Below are 14,848 nucleotides of genomic sequence, written 5' to 3'. Positions count from 1 at the left end.
GTAGGGAAAATATTTATGATAGTGTAAAACAAATAAAATGCTGTATCGTGCGATTAAACTTTAAATTTACACGCATCATGCTGTGTTGGTGAACATGTAATTGTAATTGTTTAATTTCAAAGTCCTAATTTAACTGTTTAGGGTTATTTGCAAATACTGTGTTACTCATCACAAAACAGAATGAAAACATTGATAAAAAGGGAAAAAGCAGGGAGAGATTAGACCAAGATCACAACATTAAACACACACAAACAGGCAGAACACACACTAAGAGAAGACCTGTAATGGCAAGCGTTTGTGAGTTGTCGACAGACTCTCACGGGGAAAAGGAGAAGAGGGGGAGAGCTGTGGATTTAGAGGCGAGTGTGTGAGAGTTCAATGCCACGTTTCAATCCAAACAGAAGCAGGAGAAATGCCAAATCTCTGCCGCTATGGAGATTCGTCTGTGTTCCAGCCCAGACTCCTGAGGAAGAATGGCATGTTCTGAGCCGAGGCTCATCCTCACAGAGGCTGAAGGGAGGTCGGACAAACTGACCTCCCTTCAGCCGCCCTTCCCTCTGTCTCATTCCCTGTTCCTTCTTCTGACCAAATATTTCAGATATGTCCAAAATAGTTTTCAGATAACTGTGGGAAATTCAACCATCTCTTAGATAACAGTGGGGCTTAGCTTAGGTTTAAGCTGAAGTATCTGCAATTTATCATTTGTATGTCTATAAAATTGGTGCAATTTATCATTTGTATGTCTATAAAAAAATATATAAAAGTAAAGTAAAAAAGGACGTCAAACCCTGTCTTCCAAACTCTGGACAGAATGAGACAAACAAAAAAAACAGAAGGAAACTGAGCTAAATGGATGGACGTGGCGTCTCTGTCAGATTGAAATGCTGCCATCTAGTGGACAACAAGGGTTTTCACAGTGAGAAGGAGGAAACCAAACACATGACAAGGGAATATTTCATGCTGCTGGAGGATTAGGAAAAGAAAGGCAAAGAAGAGCAGTGATATAAAACATTCAATGGTGCAAAAGGAGCTGCCTGATGAAGGCGATTCCCAAAATGTTCAAAAAGCTGATCAACATGGCCTCTAGAATCAGGAAGGATCATGGAACGCAGGGTAAGAGCCTGAAGCAGGTATTGATTTTTAGAAGTCCAATAGTGAAAACAGGACTAATTGTGATTAACTGCTTGATTCAATGAGCTTCTGTTTTGCCCTAGCTCTCGTTCCATCAGCATCCCATGTTTCTGGAGTCCATCAGAAAGGTACCTGTGGCGCGGGCCGCTTTCAAGGTGTCCCAGGTGGGCCTGACTACTTTTGCCTCGGGGCTGTACGACGTTATGAGCAGGGGAGTGGGTAAAAGAAAGAAAAAGAATGTTTCAGTCAAGGGCAAAATTAAGACTAAGCTTCAGATGAGAGAAAAAAGAACAACGCAAAAAAGAGCCATAACTTTGCTGCAGAAAGAATCATCATCAACTAAAGAGCAGCAACATAATCAATGACAGTGATTGATTTTTTTTTATAACCAAGAAATCTGGCTTCTCAAGACAAAACCTGTGTGAAAGTGTGGAAAATGTGGGCTTTTTTAAACAAATAATCTTTGGTTCTCATGCTTTGTTTTTCTAAAAAATACATAATTGGTGGAGTTGTTACAAAGGTGCTGTGGTACATGAGACGAAAAGCCAGCTTTTCTTGTCGATTTTTAGCAGATCATCATGGTGTTGGGGGGCAGCAAAAACATCTCAAGGACAGAAGGGGGAGGGAGCACAAACTATTTCATTTTATGTACATGGTAGAAGAGCTGCTGCAAAAGGAAAACTATTTTTAACTTTTATAAAAATGAAGTGGGAGGGGAAGGGAGAAAGCATAATGACAGCAGTTGATGGGTCCCTCTGCTGTCTCGACCACAAAGATGCCCCCTGCTGGTCATAATGACAGAAAATATTACCAGTCGCCTATGACTGTCCATGGCCACCTCTGGTACAGTGGCAGCAGATGCTTCAGGTTTGACAGAAGCCACCAGCGATGATTCCTAAAACAAAACAACAGTCAGACTTTTGAACTTAGAAAAAGGGTGAGTAGGGTGAAAAACAGGCCAAATATTCAGAGGAGAAATAAGAAATAGTTTTGTCTGATTCAAGTCCTCTCTCACCTGCTGTACATCCACAGCCTCTAGTCTCCGTTCTAGTCCTTCCAGGTCTGAGTTGACCTCCCTTAAAAGAAGTCTCTGTCTGTTCTGTATCACATGCACTTTTTCCTGAGCCTCCAGACACTCGGTGGCCAGGGGCTTGATCTGTTCTGAGGTTTCTGACTGCATCAGCAGAGTCTGAGGTTTGGTGGTGACCAGCAGCTGAGCTGAGAGCTCCTGAAGAGATGACACCTTGTGCTGTGAGTCCAGCAGCTCACGCTTAATTTGCTGAAGAAGACAGAAAGTCAAGAGTGTGAAGTCAAGAGACTTGAGAAATTACAAATAGGACAATTCAAATTTTTAAATGTAGAAATTTAACATTTTAATTACTGCAATCTTTTAAAAGAACAGTTTATTATTTTGCAAATTAATCAATCAAACATGTTTCAAATCATTTAAAACCAATTTAATTTGTACAGCCTTTATTTGAAAATTTGTCTTTATGTGTTAAAAAAATTTTAATCTATGTTCTCAGAAATTCTATCTGTTTGAGAAACTCCTCAAAATCTATGACAGAGAAGAAAAGTTTGGGATAATTAAGAAACTTCACTTTCTATTTGTGACCAGTTTGTGAGCCTTACTACTGGTCTGTGATGGGAATGTAATTGCCTAAAATAATATTAAAAAAACCCCACAAACTACCGTCAGTGTTTTGTGATGAGCTCGTAAGGTATCACGATCTATTTTTGGAGGTATGGGCACCACCTCGTTCCTTCTACGATCGATGTTCTCCAACCACAGTAGAAGACCATGGCTGAGCTCATGGAACTCCTACAAGGAAACATGATGTGAGTGCCAGGATCATACAGGAAGAAAACGCCATCGAAAACATGTTTCTGTTACAGTGTGATTTTGTACCTGACACTGCAACAGTGCACTCTGCAGCTCTTCTCTCCAGCGCTCCAGTGAGGTACCCAGACAATCCCAGCGCGAGTTCATGTCTTTCAGTGCATCCCTCAACTCCCAGGCCTCCTCTGAGTCTGGCGCTGACTGAAGGAAGTCCGCACTGCTCAGGTTGATGGACAACACCTGGGACTTGTGGGCATCCATTCCCTTCTGCAGCTCCTGAACACACGAAACAGCACAGAACTGCTTAGAATGTACAGCACAAAACACAGACACTGTCCTGTGTTTTATAATACATCATGTACACAGATGTGTGTGTGTAAGACTCCAACCTTGAGCTTCTTGATTCTCTGATGGATGCAGTGTATGTCTGTGCTGCGCGCAAGTTTTCGCAGCTGACCGAGTTCGACCTCAGACTGAATCAGCCAGGTGCTCATGTTCTGCAGATCTGAGATCAGCTGCTGCCACTGCTGCAGGTTTTGTTTGAGCCGGTGTTTCTCGCTCAGGGTCTGAGCCTGAATCAGCTCCCAGCGCTCGATAACACCTAGAACACAACAGTTACAGACTGTTACTGTAATAATTAAGGCAGTTGTTTTCAATGACAACGACGCTTGTCCTCATTGGTAACTGACCAGAGCTCTGAGAGTCTGTGCTGATAGGGTTGTTGAGGCCGGGCATTTCATCCTCGTCTTCAGTGAGCTCTTCCTCTGTTCTCTTCACGGCGTCTATGCTGCCTCGACACTCTCCCATCAGACGCATCTGCAATGTTATAAAGCCATATGTCATTTTTACAATGAATGTGGTGTGTCTTTGAATTAGCAGGATTTCTCCAATGAGCAGAAAAAGCTAAATGTGATGTGTAATAAAATGGATACTAAAAGACAGAAACGCTCACGTAGCCCATGTAGGTGGAGTCGATGTCGGGGCTGGAGTTGTTGGCGGTGGCCTCTCTCTGCTGCAGTTGATATCGCCCTGCGTCCAGAGCCTGGTCCAGCTGCCTCAGACTGGCCTCCAGCTGACCTGGCTCACCTACACACAACACACCAAGGTCACAACAAGTCACAGTTGTTCTAAATCTGTGGGGTAGTTCATCATTAGTGTGGACTGACGCACTGATTACATGCATTTATCTGAAAAGCAAAATAAGATGACATGATGTCACAGAGGAACACGGAAATCAACTTTTACGTAAAGAAATGTAGAGACGTTAGCAACGAAAATAAGAAACAAAACACAGTTGAATTAAACAAGCATGCAGTGGAGTCATCACCGTGAGGGGGATGAGAAAAGGCTGTTTGAGACGGTTGGTTCATGCAGGTTGGATTAATGGTGCTAGTGAAGTTGTGATTGAAGAGCTGGTTTAGTTATTTAGCTAATGACAATGTTAAAATGCATGCTGTGGCAGCAATCAGAAAACTACTGCTGCTGCTGCTGCTGCTGCTGCTGCTGCTGCTGCTGCTGCCTACCAGAGGATCTGAGTGTGTTCTCAGTCAGTTTAATATAGGCCTCTGGGCTCTCTGGGATTACTACATCTGGGAATAGAAACACAAAGTTCATTGGTGATAATGTGGTCTTCATGAAGGTGATAGCCGTATTTATCTAAGAAAATGACTGACGCCCTGGTGTAGCTTATGGCTGAAGTTGATGGTTTAAAATCCAGGTGTGTGCTCATCTCTAGCCTAAAGCTAAAAATATGAAGAATGACTCGTAGATCTGTCCAATCTAAATGTCTTAATCAGGTTTTACATTGAGCTTCATTTTTTTAATTGGTTTAAAAAAATCTTTAAATGACAATATCCCTTATCTTATATCATTTCAGATACAAAAGTCAGCATGAACAAGATAAGAGATAAAAGTGCTCTTCACCAGGTTAAATCAGACCAACCTGACAGCACTGTTCCATCCGTCCTCAGATACTCATCCTCGTCCTCCTGCTGACTTCTGCTCCCTTCTCCGTGTTCTCTTCCTCCTGGACTCTCCAAATCCCTGCTTAGGTCGTAGTCATGGTCCCACTCTAAGGGGATGGAGTCCATGCTGGCCGGAGTGTCCCGTCCTGAGCGGTCGGCTCGTATGAGGACAGCAGCAGTCATGGCTTGCCGGCTGGACGTGCGCGGCAGGGAGGAGTCGCTCCACTGGAGTTCAGAGAGGTCAGTGCTTTCTTCAACTTCAAGTTCCCTGTCTGAACTGTCCAGATCATCGTCCACCAGCTGTTTGAGAAGAACAGAAATATAGATGAGTCAGAAGAGGTGGATGAAAGGGACAAAGATTGGTTGAACATTTCATTCCCTCTATAAAACCTGTCTGTTACAGCTTGTGTTTTTCATGTAAGAGATTTTATGTCTCTACTCACAGGCAGACGTGTGAGCTTCTTGTAATATCTGTCCACACGTCCAAACACCTCCTGACAGTATCGATGCAGCTCCTCCAGCTCCTCCTCGATGACGGCGGCATCCAGAGGTTCGCTCTTCTCTATCAGAGCATCTCCGTGCCTGAACACCAACTCAATCTTCCCTGTGTTTAGGTAGATTTCCTGCTGGAAAGCCTGGAATTTGAACATGACACAAGTTATAAACAGTTGTTAATAGTTGTTTCCTGCTGGAAAGCCTGGAATTTGAACACGACACAAATTATAAAGTTGTTAATATTTGGATTTTTCACCATAAAACTGCACCAAATTTCTCCATGATGTTTTTCTCACCCTGAGCTGTTTTATTTTGGCCTGAACGTCACACTCAGAGAAGTGCTCGATGTTTGTGAGCTGAAGGTCCATCTCCGTCAGCCACACCAGGATGCTGTCTCGTGACGTCTCAAACTCCTCCCTCTGGCCGATGAAGTGCTGCGTGTAATCATGTAAATATATATTCTATTTTTAACCAAAACACTTGATAATTCCATGTTGTCAAAACCAACGTCCAACATGTAACATACCCTGAGTCTCCTCAAGATGGAAGCTACTCTTCTCTGCAAGTTATCCCACCGCTTGTTCCCATCATGCACCATTTCTTTGAGGTGGCAGGACGAGTCAGTGCGGTTCTCACGGGCCAGACGTCGGTATTGTTTATTGATGAGCTCAAGCTGAGTGAGAAACTCCTGCACCTGACGCTGGAACGCCTGGGAATGAAAAAAAAAATGTTACCAACAGACCTCAGCTTGTGTTTACACATCCATGCACAGATGGAAAATAATTGGACTACAGCTACAAGTTTTGGAATCCTGCAGTTTGTGGAAAAATGAAATGTATAAAAATCAAAATTTTTATTGTGAATCTGTCACCAGCAGGACAGATGGTAGTGGCCTAAAGTACAGAGAACGAGCCACCAGGAATGTGCACGTGCACAGTAATGGACTGTGGCAGCTGAACAGATACGTGCACATGAGATTTAGTAACATGACACTTGTCTCTTTCTGTCTGGTGCCTCTGTCCTGCAGAGACTCTCCCCAGTTATTGAAGTTCAGTCGTTTCCTCACTCGAAGAGATTTAACTTTCTTATCTTGTAATCTGATTGACTACACACAAAAAGATCTTCAAGATTCCCATGTCCCTGTTTGTAGTGTGCATGTGATCAGTGCACAGGCAGCTGAGTCCACATTCTGACATAAATGTGTGAAACAGACACACCTCAAACTTTTTCAGCTCCTCTTTAGCGACGGTGTAAAGAACTCCAGAGGAGTTTGGCAGAGCTGCTGTTCTCTCCGAGGTCTTCAGCCACTCCTCGAACCTGGAGTAGTCATCAAGAAACTTCTGCCACAACCTCCACGTCTCCTCAATCCTGGACACAAGAAAAAAAAGAAAATAAATAGGATTTTGAACATGTTGAACATCAATTTTGTACTTTGTGGGACAACTAGTATTAAATGCAACTAAATGTGTGTAAATTCATTAATGAGGCACAAACTTCAGCCTCCTCTCCATGGACAAGGCACAGATGTTCCTCCAGCGTCTATCCAGCCCCCTGGTGGCCTGCTGGATGGAGTCACACTCAGTCTCTGTGGAGCAGGCGTCACAGTCATGGAGAAGGACCTCACACAGGTTCAACACAGATGCCACTCCGGTGCTGTGTTTCTCGATGTCCCTCTGCAGCTCCTGGAAATCATCAAGAATTACTAGTCAAAGCTGCATATTTATCACATTTTCTGTTCTGTTTTCTTTGGAGCGTCTGCAGTTTATGGCCCCTAAATGCCTGTGTAAAGGAGGTCAGTGGGTCCTCCTGGTCCAGATTTAGAGCAGCAGCATCTTCAGTGATACTAGCAGAGAACTAGCCATGCTCTAGAGTCAGGCTCTGGTTTCCTCAAGAGCGCCACGGAATTTTTATCCATCCCTGTTTGAGTCAGCGTTTTTCTGATTCTTACTCTAGTTTACGGTGCATTTATTAACGTTTAAAGGAAAAATGACCTACATAAATGTTCCCACTTGTCTTTTCCTACATCACAGCTCTGTCTGTGAAGGCTGTACCTACCTGCTGCTGGTGGAGTTTCCTCTGAATCTCGGCATCGTCACAGGTTTCATAGACGATGGGTCTGGACAGCTCTGTCTCGATGTGGGCCAGCCATGAACGTAGGCTGCTCATGTTTTTATCCAACTGCTGCACGGCCACCAGGGTTTCCCTCAGCTTCTTCACCCTGTTGATTAAACAGAGTTTGATAAAAAAAACAAACAAAAAAAAACCTCCTGTCAAAAAAAAAAAAAAAAAAAACCTCCTTTCTTCGACTCCAACCAAAAAAATACATATTATGCATTTGAAACATTTAACTAAAAAAATGTTTTGTGACAAATTGAATAACATAAAAACATAGAACACATCTAAGAAAAAAGGATGTAAACCAGAAAAGTACTGTGGCATGAACAAAACAACCACTGAGTCATTGAACGCCACGTCCACCCAAATAGTGCAGAGCAGTAACGCGAGTATGGAGAAATATCATTTCACTACAGTTCATATATTTCTGTTGGAACACTGGGACGTGACGGAACCTAAAATGACCCTGAGACAACAACTGGGAACCACTTTGGGTCTGCAGATGGATGCCAGACATTTCCTCATTCCGACCCATGCGATCTTTAATATGTGAGTCACATTTTGAAATAACATAAACATCCAGCTCTCACAACAGTCTACATAGTTAGCACCTACTGAGTGAGAATGAAGACAGCAGCTAATCTTTAGAACTATACCTAAATCAGCAACAACAAAAAATACAAAATATGAGATTATATTTTTCTTGCTACAGAAAAGATTAAACCACCCACAGTAATACTTCCATACATGTCAAGCAGCATCATGCTGCAGCACAGTGAAACAACTGTGTATTATTTCCACTTCACTGTGTAGCCTGTTACACCTACTGTACTCCACCCTAAACAGGGAAAACACACGGCTAAACAACCACCACCACATCAACAACTTCCACATAAATTATCAAGTGTATCCTGCCTGTTGACATCGCAGTCGCAGTCTGGCAGATACTCCTCGTCGGGGCATCCTGCCATATTATCCGTCCCTAAATCCAAAACCATGGGACTGTGCAATTCCCACAGACAACTTCAAATGTCAGGAAGTCCTACGGTGTCGATCCAAACACTCTTGTCTTTCATGTGAAACTGCCACACTGGGCTTTTCCTGAAGTCTGTCTGTGCAGAAAGGGCAGGGTCAGCAGGTAGGGGGTGGGGCGGCACAACTGTGACTTATATCAACTGTTGCTGTTTAAAAAAAAAGAGGACTCCAAGCAGGCCTGAGTGTGTGTGTTTGTGTGTCAGAGGGAGGGAGGGAGGTGGTGTGGAGGGGGCAAGTGTTTCTAAAAAGAGACAGTACAGTCAGAGGCATGTGCTGCAGAGCTGGCCTGAGCTGGAATACCACATACTGAATACACACACTGAATACACACCGAGGGAGTGTGAACAGCAGCACAAACTGTATGTGAATAAACGTGAGTGAAAACCAGATAATCCAGAAGTTTTTATCTCTGTGCAGAAGAACTCTTCAAACCTCTGACTTACTTGCCTTCGCTCTTCAGTTATAGACTGATACTTGTGACAAAGAAAGAACAGCTGTCCACATGAGACCACACACTCGAGAAAAGCCACTCACAGCATTGACGAGCTCAGGAAATGTCTCAGCAACTCTGTGGGAGAATGAATTCTTCTTTACATGTTCGACAGAGTTGGAACTGTTGCTGTGAAAACAAATCACGGCCAAAGGAATGCCTTCACCAGTGTGAACTTTTCACCACTAGGAGGAGTAATACTAGAGCAGAAACCTCAGTTCACACAATGACAAAGTAAGTTTGCACCACATTCGCCACTTGTTTAGATGAAAATTCTGCCCCCACCTGGCAGCGATGAGGTCCAGCAGGTGTTGCCAGCGTTCGCTGACTTTGCTGAGTTTGTGCTTGATCTCGGCCGCCTTGTTGTCTTGACTGGCTTTGGCCAGACGCTCGCCCATGACCTGCAGCTGCTGCTTGTTTTCCTGAGCCACACTGATTTCCTCCTGGTAGTCCTGGAACAAAACACAGAGGAGGAGGACACAAGGCTGTCAGTGTAGTCGAAGTAACCAGTGTGTGAGAACATGGACTGAAGATAAGAAATAGACGGATCACCATTTTCACATATAGTCAGTGTTCATTGACAGAGATGAACCAAACTTATCAGGGCCCAAAACCAGTGACACGACCACTGGTGAAGTCAGTGGACAAACCTAGTTATTTTAAAGTCTATATGTTATATACACATCATCATACAGGTTCCAGGGAAGTCACCTTTCGCAGCTTGTCGATCATCTCTTCGATGCCGATGTCTCCGTTCTGCGAGACCTTGCTCTCCATCTGTGTCAGCCACTCACACAGCTCCTTGTTCTTCTCATTGAACACGGCCCACTCGTTCAGCTTCTCGCTCACCTGCTGCCTACGCAGGGCGAGCTGAGGAGAAGGAGGGAAGGACGCACACATGTAAGAAGACAGGTCGCAAAAGTTGTCGGGGACAGAGGATTTAAAGAATCTGACTCTCACCTGGTGACAGACCTCCTCCCACTGGCACTGTAGCAGCTGGAGGCGTTCCTGTAGTACAGTGATGTCATCGGCACTGACCACGCCTTCCAAGGAGTCCCTCAGCAAAAACAAGGAAGTGAGATCATCGGTCCATCCCTCTACGCTGCTCTCCAGCTCCTGCATCCACATGACATGACACGACATAACATAAAATCACAAATGTGATGTGTTTGAGTTTCCTCAAAAGCTGCAGTGAAGCAGGAAACGTTCAGAGAGAGAGAGAGACAGAGAGAGAGAGAGAGAGAACCCTCAAGTGCAGCATCTACAGCCTGAGAACAGTGCAGAGGACAGTAATGACAAAGAACTGAGGCAGAAACACACCACTGTGGGACAACAGCATCAAAAACACCGCAGCAACACTGAACACTGAAGGTATTAAGATTAAAGACTGTATTACATAAGAGAAGTTTCTAACCTTGCATCTCCTCCTCCTCTTTGTCACTAAGAAGGTTTTGCTGCATTCTGACAATTCCCCAACCCACAGAAAGTCTCCATCACACAGTATGCAGTAGGAGGAGGCGCACTGATGTACAGACGTAAAGTAATACCCCCATAGGAGGCAGTGATGCTCTCTCCTCCCTCAGTCTCATGTGCATGTACGCAGCCTCCCATCCTTCAGAGAGCACCCCCTCTTCCTTGCTCTCCCTCTCTCTCTCTCTCTCTCCCCCTTTCAACAGAAGCAGCAGCAGAGGATTATAATGTGATGAATAGTGAAAATTAAAGCAGAGTTTGTTCTTTTTAGCCACAAAGTCAAATGTTACCTGTGCAATAAACTTCAAGAACAGTAACTTAACCATGAGCAGCAGGTTTTTTTTATGAAACAGAGGTAAAATTACATGTAGGAGGATGACAAAGATGTGTTCATCAATACAGGACTGACTCAGAGCTGGAGAGTGGGTTTCATCTAAGATGAAACACTCATGTCAGGCAGATAAAATATCCACATGACAAAAGCAGGTATTTTACTGTATCTGTGTGTGTGTTTATGTGTGTTTTCCTCACCTTGCATTTGATTTGTTCTGAGTGAAGCTCCTCATGATGATCAGGCAGCGACACAGACAGCTTTCTCTTAAAGGCCCTCAGCTTCTCCAGGGATGCATCGATGCCCTTCTTACATCGTTCCCAATTCTACACACACACACACCCTTAGACTGTAAATCTTATCAAACTAAGGGACGTTATTGGCATTAATAGCTGCATACAATCTTAATGTCAAACACACCACACACAAACATCTGTCCTGTGCTGCTGTCAGGACACAGCTACTATCCTGACTCAATGGTCCAACCAGCTTGAAACCTACTTTATGTAACACTAAGTACAATGCAAATAGCCACATCCAATGAAGAGAGTCAACACAGCCATGTTTAAAAAGTTAAGAATTGAGCTTCAGAGAGCACAGATTAAATATTTTTAAAGACTGAATAATGACTCAGGGCTATATTTTGTAGGTATATTTTGGTAACAAATACAGCCATAATACAGGATAAAAACAGACTGAAAACAAAGAGGATTACTGATTTTGTGTGCATTAAAATGGAGTTCGTGGGGAAATAAATTAAATACTAATGGATTGTGGCTGGTGTCCAGTCTAACCTTCAGTAAACCATTGAGCTCCCTCCTCTGCTGGTCCAGGCGATGGTGGGCGTGTCTCCACCTCTCCTGAATCTCCATCAGCTCCGTCTGCAGGGTGGACTCAGCTCGGGTGTCAGCCGACAGGAGCAGGCTCCTGCCGGCCTCCACGGTGAGGATGTAGCTCCCTTGCTGCCTGTGGAGAACCCGCTCCCTCAGCTGGAGGAGCACAGGGAGGGAGAGAGAAAGATGATGAGGTTAACTATGGGAGCCTATATGTTGTAAAGGGTGAGGAGTTCACATTTATTAGGATTCAGAGAATTCAAATAGGATCACATTTTCCTTTAGGTTATGAAATTAAAACAAATGAGATGAGAATTACCAAGAAATAATGGTTATGAAATTAAAACAAATGAGATGACAATTACCAAGAAATAATTAGTCAGTATGACTAAATATGCTGACACTAGTTCCCTTTTAATTTACATTAATGGAAGATGATTACAATACATAAATAAATCAAAGATTTGACCCCTAAGATGTGAAAGCTGCTTCTGTATCAGTGTAACTCACATGCAGTTGATCCAGCAGGTTCCTGGCCTGCTGCAGAGCCACTACCTCTCCTGGCTGCTGGACGTCTGGGTCATGGGTCACTTCCTGGAGCCACCGCAGCAGCTTCTCAACCATTTCCCTGTAGTTCTGCCACTGTCGGACCAGGCTGTCAATGATGCCTCTCCTCTGCTGAGCTCGCCTCACAATGCACTGCCACTGATTGCAGAGCAAGGCCAGCTTCACACTGAAGTCGTCTCTGTGGGTTCAAACACAGTCAGATCGTCAGTGTAGTCGCAGCTCATCACAGGTTCATAATCAAACTGTGACACAGAGTGTCTGTGTGTTCACCTGTCATCCACGTGTCCCTGGTCCAACATACTGTGACCATCACTGATGATCGAGTAGAGGATCTGCTGCCGGCTGAACATTTCTGCCTGAAATGACTAAGAGTACACACACACACACACACGTGCATCAGGAACAGGGATTGATAGGACAAGAACAACCAGAGTACAGATGTATGTTTATATCTTCAGACCTCGTGGTCTCTCTGCTGCTCCACCAGACTTTGGTAGTTCCCTGAGATCTCATCAGCTAACTTCTGTTCGGTCTGAGACAGGAAGTCCATCCAGGCCTCACACTTCTGGAGGAAGCTCTGCTGCTGAAGCAACACTGCTTGCAATTTACTGAAGCGAGACAAAGGAAAACTAGTTGGAAAACGTATCAGGTACTAAAGCAAAAGGAAACTGATTCAATTGAATCGAGCAGATTTTTTATTGTAAATGTGCCAAAAAACAAAAAGTACATAAATGGAATAAACATTTTGAATCTACATACCTGAACCTCTCGGTGAGGTGAGCGCAGTGAGAAGCCCAGGCTCTGTTCAGACTCTGCAGCTGTTTAACATCTTGATCACTGACAGGAAGTCTGTACAACAACTCGTTAATGCGTTCTAGGTCGGGAGATAGACTGCTCAACTTGAGTAGGTGAAGCTGGGAAATAAAATGGGAGATAAAATATATGAGCAAATTCCACGCCAGGTCCAGAAAGTCTGCCGTGTTTTTGCACGGACAAATCGACAGTAGTACCTTTAATTTGTCCATACGTGACTGAACCACGGTGGGCTCAGGTGAGCCGAGTGAATCAGGCTCCTTCAGCACCTCCTCAGCCTCCTTAGCATTACACACCAGTATTTCCAACTGCTCCCTGAAAGTGTCACAGGACTGCGACCCAGACTATGAACAGAATAAGAAAATATAGATTAAAAAATTTTAAAAAAGTGTATGTCCATAATAGCTTTCAGAAATCCAATTTTTTTTAATTCCCTCTGATCTGTTTGAAAGAGAGGTATAAGTAAACGAAACCAAAGCCTGTTGCACTCGAGATGTTCTGGGGTTTATTTAAAAACACCAAAGGGAATCACAGGAAAAGTGTCCCTTACTCTTCACAGGTTGGTCTATGTAGGAAAAAGTGTCCCTTACTCTTCACAGGCTGGTTTAAGTGCACCCTAAATACATCGTTTATTTTCTGCAAAAAAAAAAGCTTCTTTCTATGTCATTCTGTCCAAACTCACACCCCCACTATCCTACCTGCAGTACTTCCTGCTGCCTATGGAGGGCATGCTCCAGCGCTGCTAATCTATGCGTGAGCGACAGGTGGTCTGACTGGAGGGCTGCGAAGGAAACGGCGTCCACTTGGCTCTTCAGCTGTTCCCCTAAAGCCTGTAGTTGCTGCAGTGATTCCTGCACAGACGCCTGTTCACCAAGACAGGCCTGCAACAGAGAAACAGTCACAGACGTTACCACACAGTTACCGCCTCTGCAGACAGACGGGGTCTTGCTCAGAGCATGACAAATTTGTTTGGCTGCGGTGAATTCTTAAAATTGCTTTTTTCTTTTAAGTTGTCAAAGCCATAGAGAAGCCTGAATTCTCAGCCACTAGACCAGCAGTTTGTCTCAGTGATTCTGAGTCAAAGTAACGGTCTGCTAGAGGTCTTAAGGAAACAAGTTCCACCGGCCCAGCATGACAACGGTAGACCCCCATAGCGTAAATCAGGGGCCTGTCTCTTCTGTTGAGGTCTTGCTTTGTTCGGCCTTTTGAGTGAATGTGCAGCACAACAATGTTCAAAGGGACAAAAAGACAGGGTGTAATTTGGTATTCTGCAGAGCAGAGAGAAGCTTTGTCAGGGAGCCGGCGAGAAACTGAGAAGCATAATACCAACAGCCACAAACGGAAAGCATTTGAAAAATTCTGCAGTCAGGGAAGACAAAAAAAACCCTCAAATGTTTCTGTCTCCACTCACATTGCAGTCTTTCATCCAAGCGTTGTTCTCCTCCTCTGTGATCTCCTTGTCAGTTGCACTCTTGAGCAGCTGATCTGCATGTTTTTCCTGCTTCTGGACTGCCGTCACACACTGACCGTACAATGTCCTGTAACGTTGCCACACTAACAACAAGGCCTTACTGCTCCTCAGCTGCTCTGAGATCTGCTCCAGTAAACCATTCCATCTGAGATTAAACAAAAAATATAGAAAGTTACACTTGGAGCTGAACTTTTTTCTACATTATCATCCACAGATAAGCGTTGCCCAAACCTGATGTTGACTTCTCGCAGGGCTCTATTGAGTGTTTCAGCCACAGACGGGTGACACTCGGT

General features: G+C 44.1%; 1 protein-coding gene across 1 annotated transcript in view; it reads right to left on the bottom strand.

Moving 5' to 3' along the window:
• LOC103380674 (nesprin-1-like) overlaps positions 1–14,848 on the bottom strand; it is a 121,135-nt gene that overhangs the window by 1,095 nt on the left and 105,192 nt on the right. The window contains exons 120-141 of the mRNA XM_025057041.1: positions 12,542–12,636; positions 12,215–12,449; positions 11,666–11,860; positions 11,072–11,197; positions 10,031–10,186; positions 9,782–9,940; positions 9,356–9,522; positions 7,486–7,648; positions 6,925–7,112; positions 6,648–6,798; positions 5,957–6,139; positions 5,727–5,864; positions 5,379–5,570; positions 4,914–5,235; positions 3,924–4,057; positions 3,661–3,787; positions 3,361–3,572; positions 3,041–3,247; positions 2,825–2,953; positions 2,147–2,410; positions 1,943–2,026; positions 1,264–1,322 (exon numbers count right to left, since the gene is read on the bottom strand). Of these exons, the coding sequence (XP_024912809.1) occupies positions 1,264–1,322; positions 1,943–2,026; positions 2,147–2,410; positions 2,825–2,953; positions 3,041–3,247; positions 3,361–3,572; positions 3,661–3,787; positions 3,924–4,057; positions 4,914–5,235; positions 5,379–5,570; positions 5,727–5,864; positions 5,957–6,139; positions 6,648–6,798; positions 6,925–7,112; positions 7,486–7,648; positions 9,356–9,522; positions 9,782–9,940; positions 10,031–10,186; positions 11,072–11,197; positions 11,666–11,860; positions 12,215–12,449; positions 12,542–12,636 (3,686 nt within the window). The remainder of the gene's footprint in view (positions 1–1,263; positions 1,323–1,942; positions 2,027–2,146; positions 2,411–2,824; positions 2,954–3,040; positions 3,248–3,360; positions 3,573–3,660; positions 3,788–3,923; positions 4,058–4,913; positions 5,236–5,378; positions 5,571–5,726; positions 5,865–5,956; positions 6,140–6,647; positions 6,799–6,924; positions 7,113–7,485; positions 7,649–9,355; positions 9,523–9,781; positions 9,941–10,030; positions 10,187–11,071; positions 11,198–11,665; positions 11,861–12,214; positions 12,450–12,541; positions 12,637–14,848) is intronic.

This window comes from Cynoglossus semilaevis, chromosome 7, assembly GCF_000523025.1.
Source record: "Cynoglossus semilaevis isolate Cse_v1.0 chromosome 7, Cse_v1.0, whole genome shotgun sequence".
Taxonomy (NCBI): Eukaryota; Metazoa; Chordata; class Actinopteri; order Pleuronectiformes; family Cynoglossidae; genus Cynoglossus; species Cynoglossus semilaevis.
The sequence above is the reverse complement of the archived record's forward strand: the minus strand, read 5'-3'. Positions and strand labels throughout refer to the sequence as shown.